At 34.6% G+C, this 20677-nt stretch overlaps 2 protein-coding genes, 1 non-coding gene and 1 pseudogene across 4 annotated transcripts; 2 read left to right on the top strand and 2 right to left on the bottom strand.

Annotated features, from left to right (window-relative positions):
* Positions 1–274: 274 nt before the first annotated feature.
* LOC142539576 (pentatricopeptide repeat-containing protein At3g29290) lies at positions 275–2745 on the bottom strand. 2 transcript variants are annotated; one of them, XM_075645133.1, is made up of 3 exons: positions 2616–2745; positions 720–2475; positions 275–554 (listed from the first exon to the last, which is right to left on the bottom strand). In XM_075645133.1, the coding sequence occupies exons 2-3, from the start codon at positions 2400–2402 to the stop codon at positions 393–395; spliced, it is 1845 nt and encodes a 614-aa protein (XP_075501248.1). In that variant the 5' UTR covers positions 2403–2475; positions 2616–2745; the 3' UTR covers positions 275–392. The 2 variants fall into 2 exon arrangements, with proteins under 2 accessions (XP_075501248.1, XP_075501247.1); XM_075645132.1 differs by having other exon boundaries at positions 720–2739.
* A 1872-nt stretch (positions 2746–4617) lies between these two features.
* Positions 4618–7000, top strand: LOC142538322 (uncharacterized; annotated as a pseudogene).
* A 7150-nt stretch (positions 7001–14150) lies between these two features.
* LOC142538321 (uncharacterized) lies at positions 14151–16919 on the bottom strand. The gene is made up of 3 exons (XM_075643667.1): positions 16883–16919; positions 14858–16720; positions 14151–14440 (listed from the first exon to the last, which is right to left on the bottom strand). Exons 1-3 carry the CDS (start codon positions 16917–16919, stop codon positions 14151–14153), a joined length of 2190 nt encoding a protein of 729 aa, XP_075499782.1.
* Positions 16920–20493: 3574 nt separating this feature from the next.
* Positions 20494–20565, top strand: TRNAQ-UUG (transfer RNA glutamine (anticodon UUG)). The gene has a single exon. It is a non-coding gene; the product is annotated as a tRNA-Gln (tRNA).
* Positions 20566–20677: the final 112 nt, after the last annotated feature.

Here is a 20677-nt window from a genome sequence, read left to right as displayed (position 1 = left end):
TTTCTCTCTATCTTGGGCAAAGAAAAATACGGGTTGTTGAAATCGGGGATTTTCTTTAACTTATAAAGAGTACACAATTAAGCAAATAATTGTTAAAAATTATACCTTGTTGGAGCTCACATACACCCATTGGTTGGAATATACATATCTTGTGTTGGGTATTACTGATTTCCTAGAAATTAGAATAATCCCCTCAATTCATTTTCTTTTTCCGGTTTTAGATTGAAATGAAAACAATTTCATACTTCAGAATCTGATTTATAACTTCAATATATACAGTGATAATGATTCTTGATATTGTTGTCTGTGTGTTGCAAAGTTTTGGCATCTCATATGAACCTACATATCTCAAGAGTAAATGAAAAATAACGGAACTAAGCTCTCCTTGCTGGTCAATCTTTAGGTAAATTTTGCAGCATTAAAGCCCGTGTCTTCCCATCTGGCTTGAGGCCAATCTCACGCATTTGCACGTATAGTTTTCTAGCCATATCACCCTGGTTCCTCAAACACATACCCTGAATAGCAGCATTATAGAGAGATCCATCTGGTCTAGACTGCAGTACAACAAAAAAAATAAGAGTCAAAAACTAAATCTCCATGAAAATGAGAATCCAGCACTCCTCCATACATATAAATCAAGAAAAGGAAAAAATCGACAGATAAAAATGAATTTTTGAATAGAGGATCTTAGAAACATAAGAGACTGGTTGAAAGCATACATTTATAATTTCTTCTACTTTACTCCAAAGCGAACCCCAGATAAAACTTCTTATTAGTGACAGCAAGGTGAATGTGTCGGGAGATATTGTTCGTTGGACCATACGTTTGTAGACTTGTAATGCAATCTCTGGCTTTCTCGCTCTCTCACAAGCTGCAATGACAAGGTTGTATGACATAACAGAAACAGGAAGCCCATAAGTTTCCATCTGCCAGAGTAGCTGCAGTGCTCTGTCCCATAGCCCAAGCCTCTGGCAGCACCTCAATCCGGTGTTGTAAATGTGCAAATTTAGAACAGATTTATGCTCTTTTTGGATGCTTTCAAACAAACGAAGAGCATCAGCATGTTGATTTGAGCTGTACAAAGCACCAAGAAGTGCGTTCCATGAGTATGCATCAGGAACATAGCCTAACGATTTCATTAAACCATAGACCTTAAATGCTCCTTCACCCTTCCCAACTTTCCCAAGAGAGTTTATCAGAGCATTACACGATGTTAAACTTGGTTTCTGCCCATTGTTTATCATACTATGAAAGACACTCATGCCCATTTCCCACTGCTCTTCTCTCACGCACGCTCCAATAATAGCTTCCAATGAATCTTTACATGGACTCAACCCATCTTGAACCATCTCTTTATATGCATCAAGAGCGAGCTCATTTTGACCAGAGCGAACAAATATGCAAATCAGCAGGCGATAGGTAACAACTGTCCCTACATGGCAATTTTTCTGCAAAGTTCTCCACATTCTTTCAGCCTGAACCCAGTCGTTAACCTTTCCAAAAGCAGCTATCATTGTGTTATAGACAACCACATCCAAATATTTCTTGGTGCCATCCTCCCGTTCTGCTTCCTCAAACATAAGTATAGCCGCATCACAGCTCCTGTAACTGGCAATTGCTTTTAACATCAAACTATAACTATGCCCACTGACAATCTCCTTTGCTTTCATAAATTCAAAGATTTTTAAGGCATCATGAATTCTACCATTCCTCAAGAGACAAGAGAGAAGTGAATTACAGGCATGTAAATTAGGCAAGAGACCACAAAACTCCATTGATCTGTACAATGCTAACACACTTCTAGCTTTATTTGATCTGCTGAGTTTAATTATCCTTTCTGATAATATTTCTTCATTTTTTTCCTCCAAATAATGAATCTTATCGTGACCTGCATCTCTTGTTTTTCCAGGAACCATTGCAATGTCATCGATTTGGGGTTGATCTGCCAATTTTTTATCATCCAAACTACCCTGAGTTGGCAGCATATGATGAGCAGAAACTTCAGAAAAATCTCCATTTTGAGGCAGAATCAATGCTTTAACCTCTTCGCAAGCGGGCTCAAACTCAAGACTTGTAGCAACCTTACATGGGCTAAAGCAAGAACTATCAATTTCTACAGACTTAGATAACAAACCCACATCTGGCATCCTCCATTTTGCACTTCTAAACCATTTTCCCGAACCATCGGTCAAAGTTACCGCACTAATGCCAAAACAACGGCTGCTGCTGGTCCTTATTTTCGAGTCCAATTTGAAAAACGCACGCCACTTAATAAACTGATGATGAACTCCAAAATCACCCCTTCTTAAACAGCAATAGAAGTGATTTTTCTGGTCGGTCTTATATAAAGAAACACTATTTGCTGGTGAACTCTTGGGTATCTCCATCATCATCAGCATCATATTAAACCCAGAAAGCCCAAAAAATTGTATATTTACTGCCTCCGCCAAAACTATTAAAGTCGCTAAACGGCGCCTTAAACAAACCGAAATGGGTTTAGGTTAATTCACCAAAGAAATTTCAGAGAAAGTTGGTTCTTAACTCCAAAACATTCAATAATTTAAGATTCCACCATGGTCAGAAAGTTCAAAAACTGAACAAAATCGAATCCTTACCTCAATATAATGGATGAAATTCCATGAGCAATCAAATTTGAGCAAAACACATTACGGATTCACGGGATGGGAATTAAGTTTTGATGAAACAAACTGGTGAGGCTCACCTCGCACAGTTCTAAATAAATCTGTAAAATACTCTTAATTTTTTTTTTTTTTGGGGGAAAACTAAAAAACCAAAGTTATTTTCAATTATTACTTCATTTTTTATATTCATAATTAATATTATTATCCATATTACATATGATTTTCATTAATTAGTCTATAAATTTATTTCTTATTATTAATAATGTTTATTCTTCTTCTTATTATTGATTTTTTATTATCCTTTACAATTAATTTATTCTTATTACTTATTTCATAATGTTATTAGTTTTGATAGTTAAAAGTAATAAGGAATAAGTTAATAAAAATTAGAATAATTTTATTGACCTTATTTTTTTATTGGTATTAATTTATTCTTTGTTTATTCATCTTATTATAATAATATATTTTTCTTCAAATTGAACCTTTCTTTTTTTAACCATTGAATGAAAATTTGGTAACAAATTCAACATTTATTCTTTTCCATTCATTTTTTTTACCAAAAAAAAAAATTTTTATTTTGGTATCTTATTTCACTATACTAATAATCTTTATTCCGAGAATTTGATCATGTTTCTGGATAATTGATGATCAGAGCATTAGGGTTGATGATCAAATCTCATATGAAATAGTAAATAATCCTCAAGTATATTTCGTTATTATGAACAAGTAAAAATACGAAGTTTTATAACATGTTATACCTCGTCCGTAGGATCAACGATCACGATTTGACCAATTTCATGTGAGATCCACATTTAGGTTAAGTGGATGAATGATGATTGGATGTGTTCCATGATTATTGTAGGTAATCTTTTAAAATTCCTCTAAGTCTACGTTTGATTTGGAAGATAAAATAATGAAATGATTGAGAGAGAAATGATAAAAAGAATTATTGAAGTAGATAATGATAAAATAATATTATATTTGGTATGATTATTAAGAATGTGATAAATAATAATCTTTTGATGAATTTATAAAATTGTCCTTCCAGTTTTGTGGCGGCGGTTGGCAGCAGCGGCGGTCGACCGGCCGGAAGCGGCGGCGGTCGACCGACAGGAGGAGGCGGACGCCGATCGGCGGCGGTCGGTGGTCGTTCGACGGTCGGTGAGGGAAAATGGTTGTGAATTTGGATTTAGTAGAAGTGTAAAATTTGAAAAATATGATGGATTAAGAGTGAGATAAATAATCATAGGGGGTGAGGAATGATTATTTTATCACATCTTATATAAACTAATCATTCATGACTTGGTTAAATAAAAAACGCACCAAACTGGTGATTAGGTGGGTTAAAAAAATAAACACACTTAATCATTCTAACCAAACACAGCATAAGTATATTGGAGTTTTAACTCACCATAACAATAAGAATTTTTTTCAGGTGGAGATTTGATATTTGATACATAATTTTGAATTTCTATAAACATGAAGAGACATGATATGTAAACATATCCTCAATTTATTATATATGTAAGGAATTTCAATAAAATATGATTTCAGGATGAAAATTAATTGCATAATTTTTAGATAAAAAAATAATCCATAAATTTTGTATATAAAAATATTTTCAATGTGTGTTAAGAGGAAAAAGATGAAAATTAATCGGATAATTTTTGTGGAGAAAAAATAATAATCAATATAATATTTTTATCAGAAAATATTTTTCAATGTGCATTTACTATTGAAGAAAAAATTTATTCTTCCATTTATCTCAAAATTAGCTTTATTTAAAAACGTTGTGCAAAATTTATAGTAAAGAACTAATTAAAGATCGAATATTTATAACTTGCATATCTAAAATTAAATCCTCTTGTATTTATCAATTCAACGCCATTGAAACGAAGAACCCACACCCTGTTGCTACTTGCTATTAATCTATTTTTGCCTGCAACAATCCGGAAAAAATCACAAAAAACCTCGAATGGGTAAGTTTTTGTTCTGGGAAATGTCTACGTTTCTTGAATGCGGATAAAATAAGTTTCCTTGTTGTTTTCCCATGTCAAATCGATCCAGTTTTTGTGCTGTACTGCTTCAATCTTGATGCTTTGTTGTTGTGACAGATGAAAATGGAGAAAATGTAATGGAAGGTGTGGCTTCAATGGCTCTTTTGCCTAATGGGTCTATTTCACTATTTCAGGCCATTTTATCCACCTTCCCCAATCCATCTGCTATGGATTACATGGCACCGGTACTGTCTTATTCTTAAGCATTATTCAGAGGTGAAACATTTAGTCATGGCTCTATGTTTGTTCTGGTTTAGATGTTGAATGCGTTGCCTGATCATCTTGATTTTTCTGTCCGGTTGTTGAAAGTTAACAAGGTTCTTAGTTGACGAATTTTATGGAGGGTAGCTTACTACACTCTGACTTTAGTTCTTTTTATTCAAGTGTCGCGCTTCGCTCGTCAGTTTGGTTTGTCTGCCCTTTCATGTAGTTAAATGCTGGGTTTGAATAAACTCATGTTGTACATGTTGAAGACTTGAAGCCGGAGGGGTGATGGTGGAAATAAATTCTCTCATTGGATGTCTTGTATCATATGAATGTTAACTAGCAATATAGTTATAACTATGCCAGTTCATTTTCCTCTGAAAAGTTTTTATTAATTTGTTTTTGACTCTCGAGGATCCTGTGGGAGTTTTGGTGGTGTATATCAATAGCATCAGCTTTTAGATGTGCTGCTTTCTTTGGAAAACCTATCTTAGATATACATGGAAATTTCCTTGTGATGTAGACAGTGCATTTTCGCTGGTGTATACTCATGTTTTCTCGTTCTCAGCTATGTATCATATTCTTCATATACGCTTGTTTGCTTTTACAATGAGTTTATGCCCTTGTATATCTGACCATCTATGTTTCCATGGTGAAAAGAGATCGAATGTGAAAGGGAGTGCAGCCGGGGAGAGGATTACCGTCTGATCAAGCTCACTATAACAGATTACAATGTAATCATCATTCTTCTCATGTGAAATTGTTTTCTTTTTCCTTCAATTTTTTTTGGCAACACTAGACTCATGTATACTGTTTATTCAATAATTTTGCTACAATAAAGAACAGGAGTGAAAGGGATATAGTGGTGGAGTGCAGAGGACACGATGCGGCCAAGATTTGTAACGTTGACCATGCTCATGGGTAATCCATCAAATAGTTTTGCTGCGTTTATGGTGAAACTCCCAAGTGTTTTCAGAAAAGATGTATTTCCATTGTAATTAAAATTGTATTCATGCATGACGCTTCCACCAGATGTGGTTTAGTACCATCCTCCAGTTATCCATTATCCTTTTACGATTAGTGAGGAAGATGTGAAAAGTTTTCATATTGCTGTGATATATAATTGAAAGTTCTGTTTTGGCACGATCGACTCGTGAGTCATGGTTCCAATAACTGCATAGAGAATAGAGATTGGACTCGCCCATTAATTGGGTAAGGGAAGACTCGCCCGTGAATTCGGCGAGGTTCCCTTGCCTTGTGTTGGACTGATTCTCAGGCATTTCAATTTGTAATAGGTGGCAGGAGGATGTTATGGGAATGCTTGAAGAGAAGCATGTGAAATGCAAGGTTTCCATTTCTTTTGAATGTGAGACATTGAAAGCTGATGAAGCAGCCGAGGACCACATCAAGAAGTTCATGCCTAAGTTAGCTGGAATGGATGCTGTAGGTAATTTCAATTTCTTCTATTTCTTCAGCTCATTTTATTCAAGGCTGTTTATTTTTGGACAACAAATACTAATTTGGAAAGAAGGGTGAGGTAGCAACTGCTTGTTTTATCATCTTTTGGATGTTTAATAGCAATTCCTGGAAAAGTCCAGGATATTGAATATCATATCTCAGAGCTCCCTTGGTGGGCTGAGTTTATCCAAAGTTCTGCATTTTTTGTTGGGATCTTGTGAATACATCTTTTTTTTTACTTCACAAGCATGGATTGTTTGGTCGATTTACCACAGATTTTAACATCGCTTAGAATGTGCAGTAAACATCGGCAAAATGAGAATTGTGGGATTAAACTTTGAAGCCGAAGCGCAGCACGAGCATATTGAGAAGAACATATGAATTTGTTATGCTCACAACAATACCACCTCGAGGAGTGTCTATGTAGTTGGATTAAAACTTATAGAGAGTGCGTGTAATTAAAGTTCCATTGTAATTTACTTTTTTACTTCTCTTTGGCTGTTGAGAATAAATGATACCTGTTTTTTTTGTAATTTGTGGTGGAAATTTCTACAGATGGTGGTAAAACATAAAACTGTTCGTAGTGGTCTAATGTTGTGGTTTTTGTGTAGTGATACCAGGAAACATGAGAACAAACTGACTCCACGTATTAAAATATGAAGAATCATTCAAGTTTTTCTGTAATTTGCTTTCTTGAGAGGTCTTGGTTAAATCCCGCTCTCATGTGAGTATTTTTTTCTAATATAAACACAAACGCGTAGGGACCTGTCAAACCTCTTGTCACGGCACTTTCGGTGTTTCTTGAAATATATATATATATTGAGAGTAAATACAGTTTAAGCAAGAAAATTAAAAGATTTCAAATAGTAAAAAAAATCCTTCTACAAAATGCAGTATCTTCATGATTTAGAACATCAGAAAGAAATAGCAACCGATAAGCCATTGTAACTATAATATTTTCAACAAATTTCGTACCAAAAATCGTTTAGAAACTCGCTTGAAACATGTGTGCGTATCGGTATCTGAACAATAGATTAAATACTTCAAATGTGTAATTTTGCAACTCAAGGATGACATCTCAACATGTCCAAACCTTGTCGTCCTCCCCTAGCAGTCTAAATCATTTGAGAAAGAAAGATCAAGCATACCCTGTAAACTTGTAGGCAGAAGCACACAAGGAGACGCGGTATACCAAGCTTTCCAAAACTGTACTCCATTTAACAATCCTACTTCATGTACTCACACTATTCTCCTAAATTTACTTGAAACTGTATATGAGAAGTTACTCGTCGGTCGACTTTACTCTGTGCGAAGATGGTTTACCATCTTGGAGAGAGATCACCGTTTCAAAAGCTCCCACCAAGGCTTTAACCTTACTTTTCCTGCTCTCAACAAGTTTACTGGCTGTTTCTTCAATAACATTATTGAATAAACCTTGAGCATCTTTCCTACCCTGCACACCCCGGTGCTTTAAAACAACCTTTACAGAGGAAATTCCCACATTTGTTGTGTTAATTCTTGCCCGCCTAAATTTGAGTCTTCGAGGAGTGTCGTTATCAGACTGAATGTCCACCACCTTTCCAGTCTGGAACTTTAATTTCACAGGCGAGCGATACTTATCATCAGAAACAATCATCCTACTCTTTCTCGGAGTCTTGACGGCATTCTGTATCAGAGAAGGTGCCTTACCGGTAGTAACAAGTTTATTCTTGTCGAGGACAAACTTACGAGTCGCCCTATCAACATCTTTTGTATGAGTGGACAAAGGTGGTGCCTTTGCGTTTGATCTCGTCTTGACGGCATGCAAGGTTTTCCCAGAAACCTGTTCGTTTATCGATGTCTTGGCGTTTGTCCTGTGTATCTTATTTTGATGATTTGGAAGAGGCACCAAGTTTGTTGCTTTTCTTGACTGAGTGGATATTGTCTTGCTCAGAGAAATCTTGGAGAGCGCATTAGAACTGAGAGGTGCCGTTGCTTTCTGTGCAGATGTTTTGATTCCTGTTGCCCTTTTTACTGGCGTGACATCACTGTTTCTCCTCAATGTTCCATAAATACCATCAGAAGAATCGGCAGGAGCTTTCATTTTGTCCTTGACTGATTTCAAATGCACGGTAGAATGTTTCTTTGTTAAACAACCTGTTTCTTTCTCGGTTGTTAACATTTCACCATCACTCAAACAACCATGTTCTATTGGAATTTCGAAGTTTCTACTTGGCGACGATGTTTCCCTCTTGATAACTTCAGGGGGGTCTTGTGAAGGGGTTTTCCTGCTGGGTGAAATCTTGTGCTTTGTGAAAGGAATCTTGTTGCCAGATGATGCCATTTTCCTCGAGGAAACAGGATAACGATCCAAGGATGGCTTAAGTTTCGGTGAAACAAATTTAATATCAGGAGAAGGCTGCAATCCAGGTGAGTTCTTTTTGCCAACACCATTTTGCTCAGTAGGTGAAATTTTTGCAATTCGGTTTCGTAGAGGGGTCCTAGTCTTTTCTTCATATTCATGCTTTCTTCCATATTTACATATTTCATGGCAAGAACCAGTGGAAGCTCTGGGATAATGGGGAATCTTTTTCCTATTCGCAGACTCCAATTTTTCAGTAGAATTACTTCTAGAATCACCCCCCTTATGGTATATCCCTGTGGAAGCTCTCTCATGAGGGGAATCAGTAGAGTCTCCATTATTCAGCGAATCCGATTACTCTGCGGAGTTTTTTCCTGCATTCAGCGAATCCAGTTCAGTTTTTTCAGGTGTTAGTAGCATAGAATCAGTACTTTCTTCAGCCATGACAGAAAATTGGATAGCTCAAAAGTCCCGGAAAAAAAATGAAAACTATGATCAATCTTGATGTCATTGGATAGACCAGGGACGGATCCAGGAATAAAAGTTGGGGGGCTTGAAGTCAATATGATAAGTTATATATTATTAAAAAAAAATTTACATTATATCGTTCAACGAAGTTGTGCCCTACGAGATTTTAAAACATAAAATTCATCAATAATAGAATTTACATCAATATGTTTAGCTAAATCTCGTTCAATATAGAGTGTCAAACAATCGGCAAGAAAGTCATCCTCCATTTTATTGCGAAGTGCCGTCTTCACATGCTTCATTGCTGAAAAAGCCCGCTCAGTAGTGGCAGTAGACACAGGTAATGTCAAAACAAGATGAATCAATCTAGTCAACATAACATAAACACTTGACCGTCCACTCTCGGTCAATTGCTGACACAACTCAACAAGTGTAGAAACCTTTAAATGCTGCATCACATCAAGTTTATAATGTATCAATTCATACTCCAAAGCAACAATTTCTTGATCTGTGAAATCTCCAGGATAAAACTTCTTCGCAAGCTTGCAAATATCATCACTGTTAAATGAGTCAAATGAATTTTTAGGATCTAAAGCTGTACTAAGAGAAAGAAGTTCCACCGATGACTCATTGAACCGAGTATTTAACTCCATCAAAATGAAATCTATTGCTGCATTAAAAACATCAAAGTGGTAATGATGTTCTATTGTAGTTTGCCGACAGGAACGTCCAATCTTATATAGACAATCAAGGTCAGGTACATCAATTTCATTTCTTGAGCAAAAAACTTTAACTTCCTGAAGAAATTCATTCCACCCACATTCTCTAAATTCTTGAAGGCAAGTTTTGGTAGTAGTGACAAATGTGATAGCAGTCAAAATGTCTTGAGATTTTCTTTGAAGAATTTGACAAAGAGTATCTGTTGTTCTCATAATTTTATGCATTAAGTGCAAAATAAACACAAATTCAAAGCTTGCCATGTTTCTGTAAATCCCCCGAACTTCAGCCTTAACTCTTCCATTTGGAGAATAATCACCGAGATCTTCAAAAACTTTGCAAGTTGCAGTGTACATACCTATCAAGCTTTTTACCGAATCATAGTGAGAACTCCAACGAGTAGCTCCTGCTCGTTGCAAATTACCAATCTGGTTTGCACCACTTCCAGAATCACGTTCTCCAATTGACAACATATACTCAATTTCATTTCTCTGTGCAGTATGTAATTCAGCAATGCGCTTAGTAGAAGAAGTGACAATATTAACAATATTGTCCAAATGAGAAAAGAATTCCCAAATAACACTAACATCCTTAGCTGCAGAAACCAATGTCAGTTGTAAACGATGTGCAAAACAGTGGACATAGTATGCATAGGGACAATCTTTGAGAAATAATGCTTGAAGTCCATTCCACGCTCCACGCATATTGCTAGCACCATCATATCCTTGGCCTCTGATTTTCTTAACATGGAGATCATGATGAACAAGAACATTTGATATCTCATTTTTCAAATTCATTGAGGTAGTGTCACTAACACTTTTGATGACAAAAAATCTTTCTGTCAAAATCCCATGATTGTTCACAAACCTCAATATAATGGCCATTTGCTCTCGTTTAGATATATCTCGGGCTTCATCAACAAGAATACAGAAGTATTTATCTCCAACTTCTTCACGAACCATCTGTCGTACTCTATTGGCCATAATATGTAAAACCTCTTTCTGAATTTCTGGAGCGATATACTGGGCATTTTTTGGAGCATTCTCAAGCACAACTTCATCAATTTCTATATTCATTTTTGCAAAAGCCTTCACCAATTCAAGAAAATTTCCACGATTAGATGAAGATAGAGATTCATCGTTACCTCTAAAAGCACAACCTTGAAGTGCTAGCCAACGAACAACTACAATTGAGGTGCTCAAACGCAGACGATTTTTCTCTTTTTCCTCTTTAGATTGTGCATGCATCACTTTATCAATATGTTGTGAGGGCCTCATCAAATTTTCAGCCCTTCTCTCACACATAGTATGAGGTGAAGAAGCTGCAGAACCAATATGGGCAAGAAAAGCACATGTTTTTCCTTGGTTTACCCTTTTCCAATTGTCAAATCCTTCATTGACCAATGCCGAGATATTAGATGAATTAACATCATTCAGGAAAAGAAAACAATAGAAACAATATGCCTTATTTGTTGAAGGCGAATACTCCAACCAATAAAATTTCTGAAACCATTTTTTCTGAAAACGACGATTCTGGCTTCCAAATTTTGTACCTGGATACTCCAACATATCTGGTTGATAAGGCCCCATATTTAGATATGAACGTCTTATCTCATCTCGTACATTAACATGATATTCACATATCGGTTTTCTTTTTCCTGGATCTCGTTCAATAAAAGTAGACGAAGACTGATGATCGTCTCTAGGAGAGGAACATGAAGGAATTTGGATATTGGGAAATAGAAGACTTTCACTGGATTGATGTTGCATTGTAAGGACCGTAGGAATTGAAGTATCTTCACTAGTAGCGACGGTGCAATTAAAACCGTCGCAAATATTAGCGACGGTTTTTGAAAAAACCGTCGCTAAATTATTAAAAAAGCTAGAATACATCCGTCTCTGTGATAGACTGAGAGTGCGATTCGACTTCGAAGCATATGTATACATTTATGCAAATTTCATCTTCCCTATAAAAATTCTTGAGATTGTGGCTAAGTCATGTGACTTGATGCATTTTATATGATCTAAACTTGATGAAACTCGAAATCTATTTCAATGGAGAGCGACCATTTCTGCTCACCCCAAAGGTAGCACCAACAAAACCATGCCTGACTGAAATGGTTATGGATACTTTCCTACCCCAAATAATGATGAGAAACTCATTTCAATTACGAAATAAATAGCATTTCATAACAAGACTTGGCAAATTATCTTCAGCAAGAAATCCAGAAACCTTCACCAATACCATAACACAAACTTCAGACCTCTTTCTTAAAATCTAATCAACAGATTGATCAAATGCATTGAAAGGCAAAAGGAAACCCAAATTCACGGGAAAACCAATCTCCAAATCCATGAAAAAGCTTGCATAAAGAGATTACCAATCACCCACAAAGATCGTAATCTTTGGGAAACCAAAAAAAGAAAAACCAATTCAGAACAAGGAAAAAGCACACCACCCACAACAATTTACACACAACAAAAGAACACAAAATACAAAACAAGTCGTTCCTGAAACCAGAAAATCTTCGTTTTTATGCCCCTTTTTCCTTCAAGAACCAACAGATAAAGAATATAACAAGGAATTTTCAGGAAACAGGATGAATTCAAGAAAGCAAAGGAGTCAGAGAAAGAACCCACCTCTCTCTAGCTGTGTATTTTTCCGGTTCACAGATATCGTATATGCATAAATAACGCAGAAGATCGATCACAGAACCCCACTTTTCCTTTACGAAAGTTTCTTTAACAATTTTTTGCCATTCATTCATATCGCGTTGTTATATGTATGCTCTGTATATATGTGTATTCAGAGAGGAAAAAGAGAGAAATAAGGTGACAAGAAAGATCATGCAAATTGTTAAAATCATAAATTTAATTTTATTCTAATTTTTTTTTTTATTTTGTTTCGATTTATATTATATACCATCCATTTAATGTGTAGATTTTATTCATGAAATGAAATGTATATAATACAAAATGGCAGGTCTTTTGTGAGATCTCAAGTATATTTTTGAGACGGATTAACTCGGTCTATACATATAATAAAAAATAATTTTTATTAGTTGGGTCGAATAAGATATCTTCATCACAAAAACGATTTGAACGATCTCATAAGAATTTTTGTGATGCTTAGAAATAGTTTTTTTAGATATACTTTTTTCTTGTGTGATGACATATTGTTTTCGCAATATTAATTACATTGTCTGTTTGATATTTTAAAAATTAAGTTCATTATTACATTTACCACTATAATATTTTTGACATGGCTAACGTTTTAGTTTCATGATTAGAATTTATTCACTTTTTGGAAGATTTTTTATTAAATTGGTACAAATGTGAAATACTAAATAAAATATTTTGTTTACCTCGTTAAAATACTATATTATTTAGAATTAGTGTGTGTTTGGAATATTCGGAACGTTTTTTTTTTAAAAAAAAGTGATATTTGGATGCAGAAATCGTTAGTAGGGGAAAAAACTTTTTCAGAAATTTTTTTTGAATTTCTTCAATTCTCCTTATAAAAAATCATTTTTGTCATTGTACCAAACATTATAACAACATTTTAATTTTTTTTTTAAAAAAAATAGATTTTAGAAGCCAAGAATAATAAGTATTTTTTTAAGATATGAGAATTGTATTCAAACTTATAAATAATTTCAAAAAAATATACTCGGGACATAGGCAAGGGTGCGGATTATGTGATACAATTGGGTCAAAATATCATAAATAGTATATAGGTAGAGGGTGTCAGTCGAAATTGCTTAGTCTTTATGTTTAAAGTAGGTAATCCATCGGCGGGGGTATATGGACGTTAAGAGCATATCTTGCGAGATGTTCTAACAGATTTATATTTGTGAGATGGTATAAATTCGTGAGACGAATCGATCTGATTCATATCTATAATAAAAATTAATATTTTTGACATAAAAAGTAATAATATTTCATGCTTCCAATAGAAATTATATCTTCTATCATGTGACGGTAAGAGTAGTGTAGCCAAACTTTTCGTTCTCTAAGTAATAGCCCGGTTCTAGAAACTTTACCACAAGTTTTACCGTTTGGGAAAAGGGCTGCCGCTATGACCATTGATATATATCCAAGAATTTCCAGTGAACAACCAAGAAACAATTCTACCTCATTCAAGTAATTGATTCACCATTGCCCATTCATGTACTTGATATGTATGCTACAATTTTTCTATGTTGTAAAGGAAACTAAAAGTTGGAAATTTCTAAGGTGTACTATATATATACATAAAAATTCGTTAGAAAAGAACGAGTAATGCTAAAATTATCATCAATATATCAGGAGAAGGCTGCAATCCAGGTGAGTTCTTTTTGCCAACACCATTTTGCTCAGTAGGTGAAATTTTTGCAATTCGGTTTCGTAGAGGGGTCCTAGTCTTTTCTTCATATTCATGCTTTCTTCCATATTTACATAATTCATGGCAAGAACCAGTGGAAGCTCTGGGATAATGGGGAATCTTTTTCCTATTCGCAGACTCCAATTTTTCAGTAGAATTACTTCTAGAATCACCCCCCTTATGGTATATCCCTGTGGAAGCTCTCTCATGAGGGGAATCAGTAGAGTCTCCATTATTCAGCGAATCCGATTACTCTGCGGAGTTTTTTCCTGCATTCAGCGAATCCAGTTCAGTTTTTTCAGGTGTTAGTAGCATAGAATCAGTACTTTCTTCAGCCATGACAGAAAATTGGATAGCTCAAAAGTCCCGGAAAAAAAATGAAAACTATGATCAATCTTGATGTCATTGGATAGACCAGGGACGGATCCAGGAATAAAAGTTGGGGGGGCTTGAAGTCAATATGATAAGTTATATATTATTAAAAAAAAATTTACATTATATCGTTCAACGAAGTTGTGCCCTACGAGATTTTAAAACATAAAATTCATCAATAATAGAATTTACATCAATATGTTTAGCTAAATCTCGTTCAATATAGAGTGTCAAACAATCGGCAAGAAAGTCATCCTCCATTTTATTGCGAAGTGCCGTCTTCACATGCTTCATTGCTGAAAAAGCCCGCTCAGTAGTGGCAGTAGACACAAGTAATGTCAAAACAAGATGAATCAATCTAGTCAACATAACATAAACACTTGACCGTCCACTCTCGGTCAATTGCTGACACAACTCAACAAGTGTAGAAACCTTTAAATTCTGCATCACATCAAGTTTATAATGTATCAATTCATACTCCAAAGCAACAATTTCTTGATCTGTGAAATCTCCAGGATTAAACTTCTTCGCAAGCTTGCAAATATCATCACTGTTAAATGAGTCAAATGAATTTTTAGGATCTAAAGCTGTACTAAGAGAAAGAAGTTCCACCGATGACTCATTGAACCGAGTATTTAACTCCATCAAAATGAAATCTATTGCTGCATTAAAAACATCAAAGTGGTAATGATGTTCTATTGTAGTTTGCCGACATGAACGTCTAATCTTATATAGACAATCAAGGTCAGGTACATCAATTTCATTTCTTGAGCAAAAAACTTTAACTTCCTGAAGAAATTCATTCCACCCACATTCTCTAAATTCTTGAAGGCAAGTTTTGGTAGTAGTGACAAATGTGATAGCAGTCAAAATGTCTTGAGATTTTCTTTGAAGAATTTGACAAAGAGTATCTGTTGTTCTCATAATTTTATGCATTAAGTGCAAAATAAACACAAATTCAAAGCTTGCCATGTTTCTGTAAATCCCCCGAACTTCAGCCTTAACTCTTCCATTTGGAGAATAATCACCGAGATCTTCAAAAACTTTGCAAGTTGCAGTGTACATACCTATCAAGCTTTTTACCGAATCATAGTGAGAACTCCAACGAGTAGCTCCTGCTCGTTGCAAATTACCAATCTGGTTTGCACCACTTCCAGAATCACGTTCTCCAATTGACAACATATACTCAATTTCATTTCTCTGTGCAGTATGTAATTCAGCAATGCGCTTAGTAGAAGAAGTGACAATATTAACAATATTGTCCAAATGAGAAAAGAATTCCCAAATAACACTAACATCCTTAGCTGCAGAAACCAATGTCAGTTGTAAACGATGTGCAAAACAGTGGACATAGTATGCATAGGGACAATCTTTGAGAAATAATGCTTGAAGTCCATTCCACGCTCCACGCATATTGCTAGCACCATCATATCCTTGGCCTCTGATTTTCTTAACATGGAGATCATGATGAACAAGAACATTTGATATCTCATTTTTCAAATTCATTGAGGTAATGTCACTAACACTTTTGATGACAAAAAATCTTTCTGTCAAAATCCCATGATTGTTCACAAACCTCAATATAATGGTCATTTGCTCTTGTTTAGATATATCTCGGGCTTCATCAACAAGAATACAGAAGTATTTATCTCCAACTTCTTCACGAACCATCTGTCGTACTCTATTGGCCATAATATGTAAAATCTCTTTCTGAATTTCTGGAGCGATATACTGGGCATTTTTTGGAGCATTCTCAAGCACAACTTCATCAATTTCTATATTCATTTTTGCAAAAGCCTTCACCAATTCAAGAAAATTTCCACGATTAGATGAAGATAGAGATTCATCGTTACCTCTAAAAGCACAACCTTGAAGTGCTAGCCAACGAACAACTACAATTGAGGTGCTCAAACGCAGACGATTTTTCTCTTTTTCCTCTTTAGATTGTGCATGCATCACTTTATCAATATGTTGTGAGGGCCTCATCAAATTTTCAGCCCTTCTCTCACACATAGTATGAGGTGAAGAAGCTGCAGAACCAATATGGGCAAGAAAAGCACATGTTTTTCCTTGGTTTACCCTTTTCCAATTGTCAAATCCTTCATTGACCAATGCCGAGATATTAGATGAATTAACATCATTCAGGAAAAGAAAACAATAGAAACAATATGCCTTATTTGTTGAAGGCGAATACTCCAACCAATAAAATTTCTGAAACCATTTTTTCTGAAAACGACGATTCTGGCTTCCAAATTTTGTACCTGGATACTCCAACATATCTGGTTGATAAGGCCCCATATTTAGATATGAACGTCTTATCTCATCTCGTACATTAACATGATATTCACATATCGGTTTTCTTTTTCCTGGATCTCGTTCAATAAAAGTAGACGAAGACTGATGATCGTCTCTAGGAGAGGAACATGAAGGAATTTGGATATTGGGAAATAGAAGACTTTCACTGGATTGATGTTGCATTGTAAGGACCGTAGGAATTGAAGTATCTTCACTAGCTTGACGATCTCTCTTCTTAAAGAAAGAGGATATCAATGTTTTTCCTTTCTTTCCAGCAGATTGATATTCCATTTTGAAATAGTTCAATTTATAATCCTAAACAAGAATAAAATAATTATTAACCAAATAAACAAGTAATAGTCACTCAACAACTCAACAACAAACAATCAAGAAACCACAAATCACACACAGAGAAGCTATAAAAAACAAAATAAAAAATGTATAGCCGATTCTTACCTGGATTGTTGCCTTGCCGATGAGCAATTCGATTTCTTCGGGAGTCCGCAATTCTATTCTGTCGCTAAAGGGCTTGGGACTTGGGAGGGAAATTTTGTAGAATTGAGGTGGGGCGGATCAGAGGATAAATTGTCTCATCCTTGTAAATGGACGGGACTTGATTGGACTAAAACATTGATGTACGACGGTTTTTGAAACAACCGTCGCTATTAGCGACGGTTTTTCAAAAAACAGTCGCTATTAGCGACTGTTTGAATAAACCGTCACTAGTAGCGACGGTGCAATTAAAACCGTCGCCGATCCAGATCGGCGGCGGTTTTACTAAAACCGTCGCAAATATTAGCGACGGTTTTTGAAAAACCGTCGCTAAATTATTAAAAAAGCTAGAATACATCCGTCTCTGTGATAGACTGAGAGTGCGATTCGACTTCGAAGCATATGTATGCATTTATGCAAATTTCATCTTCCCTATAAAAATTCTTGAGATTGTGGCTAAGTCATGTGACTTGATGCATTTTATATGATCTAAACTTGATGAAACTCGAAATCTATTTCAATGGAGAGCGACCATTTCTGCTCACCCCAAAGGTAGCACCAACAAAATCATGCCTGACTGAAATGGTTATGGATACTTTCCTACCCCAAATAATGATGAGAAATTCATTTCAATTACGAAATAAATAGCATTTCATAACAAGACTTGGCAAATTATCTTCAGCAAGAAATCCAGAAACCTTCACCAATACCATAACACAAACTTCAGACCTCTTTCTTAAAATCTAATCAACAGATTGATCAAATGCATTGAAAGGCAAAAGGAAACCCAAATTCACGGGAAAACCAATCTCCAAATCCATGAAAAAGCTTGCATAAAGAGATTACCAATCACCCACAAAGATCGTAATCTTTGGGAAACCAAAAAAAGAAAAACCAATTCAGAACAAGGAAAAAGCACACCACCCACAACAATTTACACACAACAAAAGAACACAAAATACAAAACAAGTCGTTCCTGAAACCAGAAAATCTTCGTTTTTATGCCCCTTTTTCCTTCAAGAACCAACAGATAAAGAATATAACAAGGAATTTTCAGGAAACAGGATGAATTCAAGAAAGCAAAGGAGTCAGAGAAAGAACCCACCTCTCTCTAGCTGTGTATTTTTCCGGTTCACAGATATCGTATATGCATAAATAACGCAGAAGATCGATCACAGAACCCCACTTTTCCTTTACGAAAGTTTCTTTAACAATTTTTTGCCATTCATTCATATCGCGTTGTTATATGTATGCTCTGTATATATGTGTATTCAGAGAGGAAAAAGAGAGAAATAAGGTGACAGAAAGATCATGCAAATTGTTAAAATCATAAATTTAATTTTATTCTAATTTTTTTTTTTATTTTGTTTCGATTTATATTATATACCATCCATTTAATGTGTAGATTTTATTCATGAAATGAAACGTATATAATACAAAATGGCAGGTTTTTTGTGAGATCTCAAGTATATTTTTGAGACGGATTAACTCGGTCTATACATATAATGAAAAATAATTTTTATTAGTTGGGTCGAATAAGACATCTTCATCACAGAAACGATTTGAACGATCTCATAAGAATTTTTGTGATGCTTAGAAATAGTTTTTTTAGATATATTTTTTTCTTGTGTGATGACATATTGTTTTCGCAATATTAATTACATTGTCTGTTTGATATTTTAAAAATTAAGTTCATTATTACATTTACCACTATAATATTTTTGACATGGCTAACGTTTTAGTTTCATGATTAGAATTTATTCACTTTTTGGAAGATTTTTTATTAAATTGGTACAAATGTGAAATACTAAATAAAATATTTTGTTTACCTCGTTAAAATACTATATTATTTAGAATTAGTGTGTGTTTGGAATATTCGGAACGTTTTTTTTTTAAAAAAAAGTGATATTTGGATGCAGAAATCGTTAGTAGGGGAAAAAACTTTTTCAGAAATTTTTTTTGAATTTCTTCAATTCTCCTTATAAAAAATCATTTTTGTCATTGTACCAAACATTATAACAACATTTTAATTTTTTTTTTTTAAAAAATAGATTTTATAAGCCAAGAATAATAAGTATTTTTTTTAAAATATGAGAATTGTATTCAAACTTATAAATAATTTCAAAAAAATATACTCGGGACATAGGCAAGGGTGCGGATTATGTGATACAATTGGGTCAAAATATCATAAATAGTATATAGGTAGAGGGTGTCAGTCGAAATTGCTTAGTCTTTATGTTTAAAGTAGGTAATCCATCGGCGGGGGTCTATGGACGTTAAGAGTAGATATCTTGCGACATGTTCTAACAGATTTATATTTGTGAGATGGTATAAATTCATGAGACGAATCGATCTGATTCATATCTATAATAAAAGTTAGTATTTTTGACATAAAAAGTAATAATATTTCATGCTTCCAACAGAAATTATATCTTTTATCATGTGACGATAAGAGTAGTGTAGCCAAACTTTTCATTCTCTAAGTAATAGCCCGGTTCTAGAAACTTTACCACAAGTTTTACCGTTTGGGAAAAGGGCTGCCGCTATGACCATTGATATATATCCAAGAATTTCCAGTGAACAACCAAGAAACAATTCTACCTCATTCAAGTAATTGATTCACCATTGCCCATTCATGTACTTGATATGTATGCTACAATTTTTCTATGTTGTAAAGGAAACTAAAAGTTGGAAATTTCTAAGGTATACTATATATATACATAAAAATTCGATAGAAAAGAACGAGTAATGCTAAAATTATCATCAATATATCATACAACCATATTTATAATAATTATTTGATGAGATTTTGTTATTATCTTATGAGATTTTGTATTTAATTTATCATTAGATTTTGATAAATGAAATGTTTGTGTTATAAGAATTATTGTATAAATTTGGTTGTACATGTAATATTAATTAAAAAAAGAATGGAAGATATTTACGTTGTTCTTTCGAGATTTGAGCATTCAATTTCTTTTCAAAATTCAAATCGTACATTTAATATTGGGTAAAGTGTTTAATTAATCACTAATATTAAAAATATTTCTATATATAAAAATGTCTTAATGCACAACCAGAACATGGTTCTATGGTGTAGTGGTTAGCACTCTGGACTTTGAATCCAGCGACCTGGGTTCGACTCCCGGTAGGACCTCTTTTTGTTTTACCATTTTCATATCCATCTCTTTAAGCCCGTGGGCTTATTAATCTCTCCAAAAGCCCGTGGGCTCGACTCCCGGTAGGACCTTTTTTGTTTACCATTTTCA

This window comes from Primulina tabacum, chromosome 3 (assembly GCF_025594145.1).
Source record: "Primulina tabacum isolate GXHZ01 chromosome 3, ASM2559414v2, whole genome shotgun sequence".
NCBI classification, from domain to species: Eukaryota; Viridiplantae; Streptophyta; class Magnoliopsida; order Lamiales; family Gesneriaceae; genus Primulina; species Primulina tabacum.
Note: the sequence above shows the minus strand (reverse complement) of the source record. Positions and strands in the feature narration are given on the sequence as shown.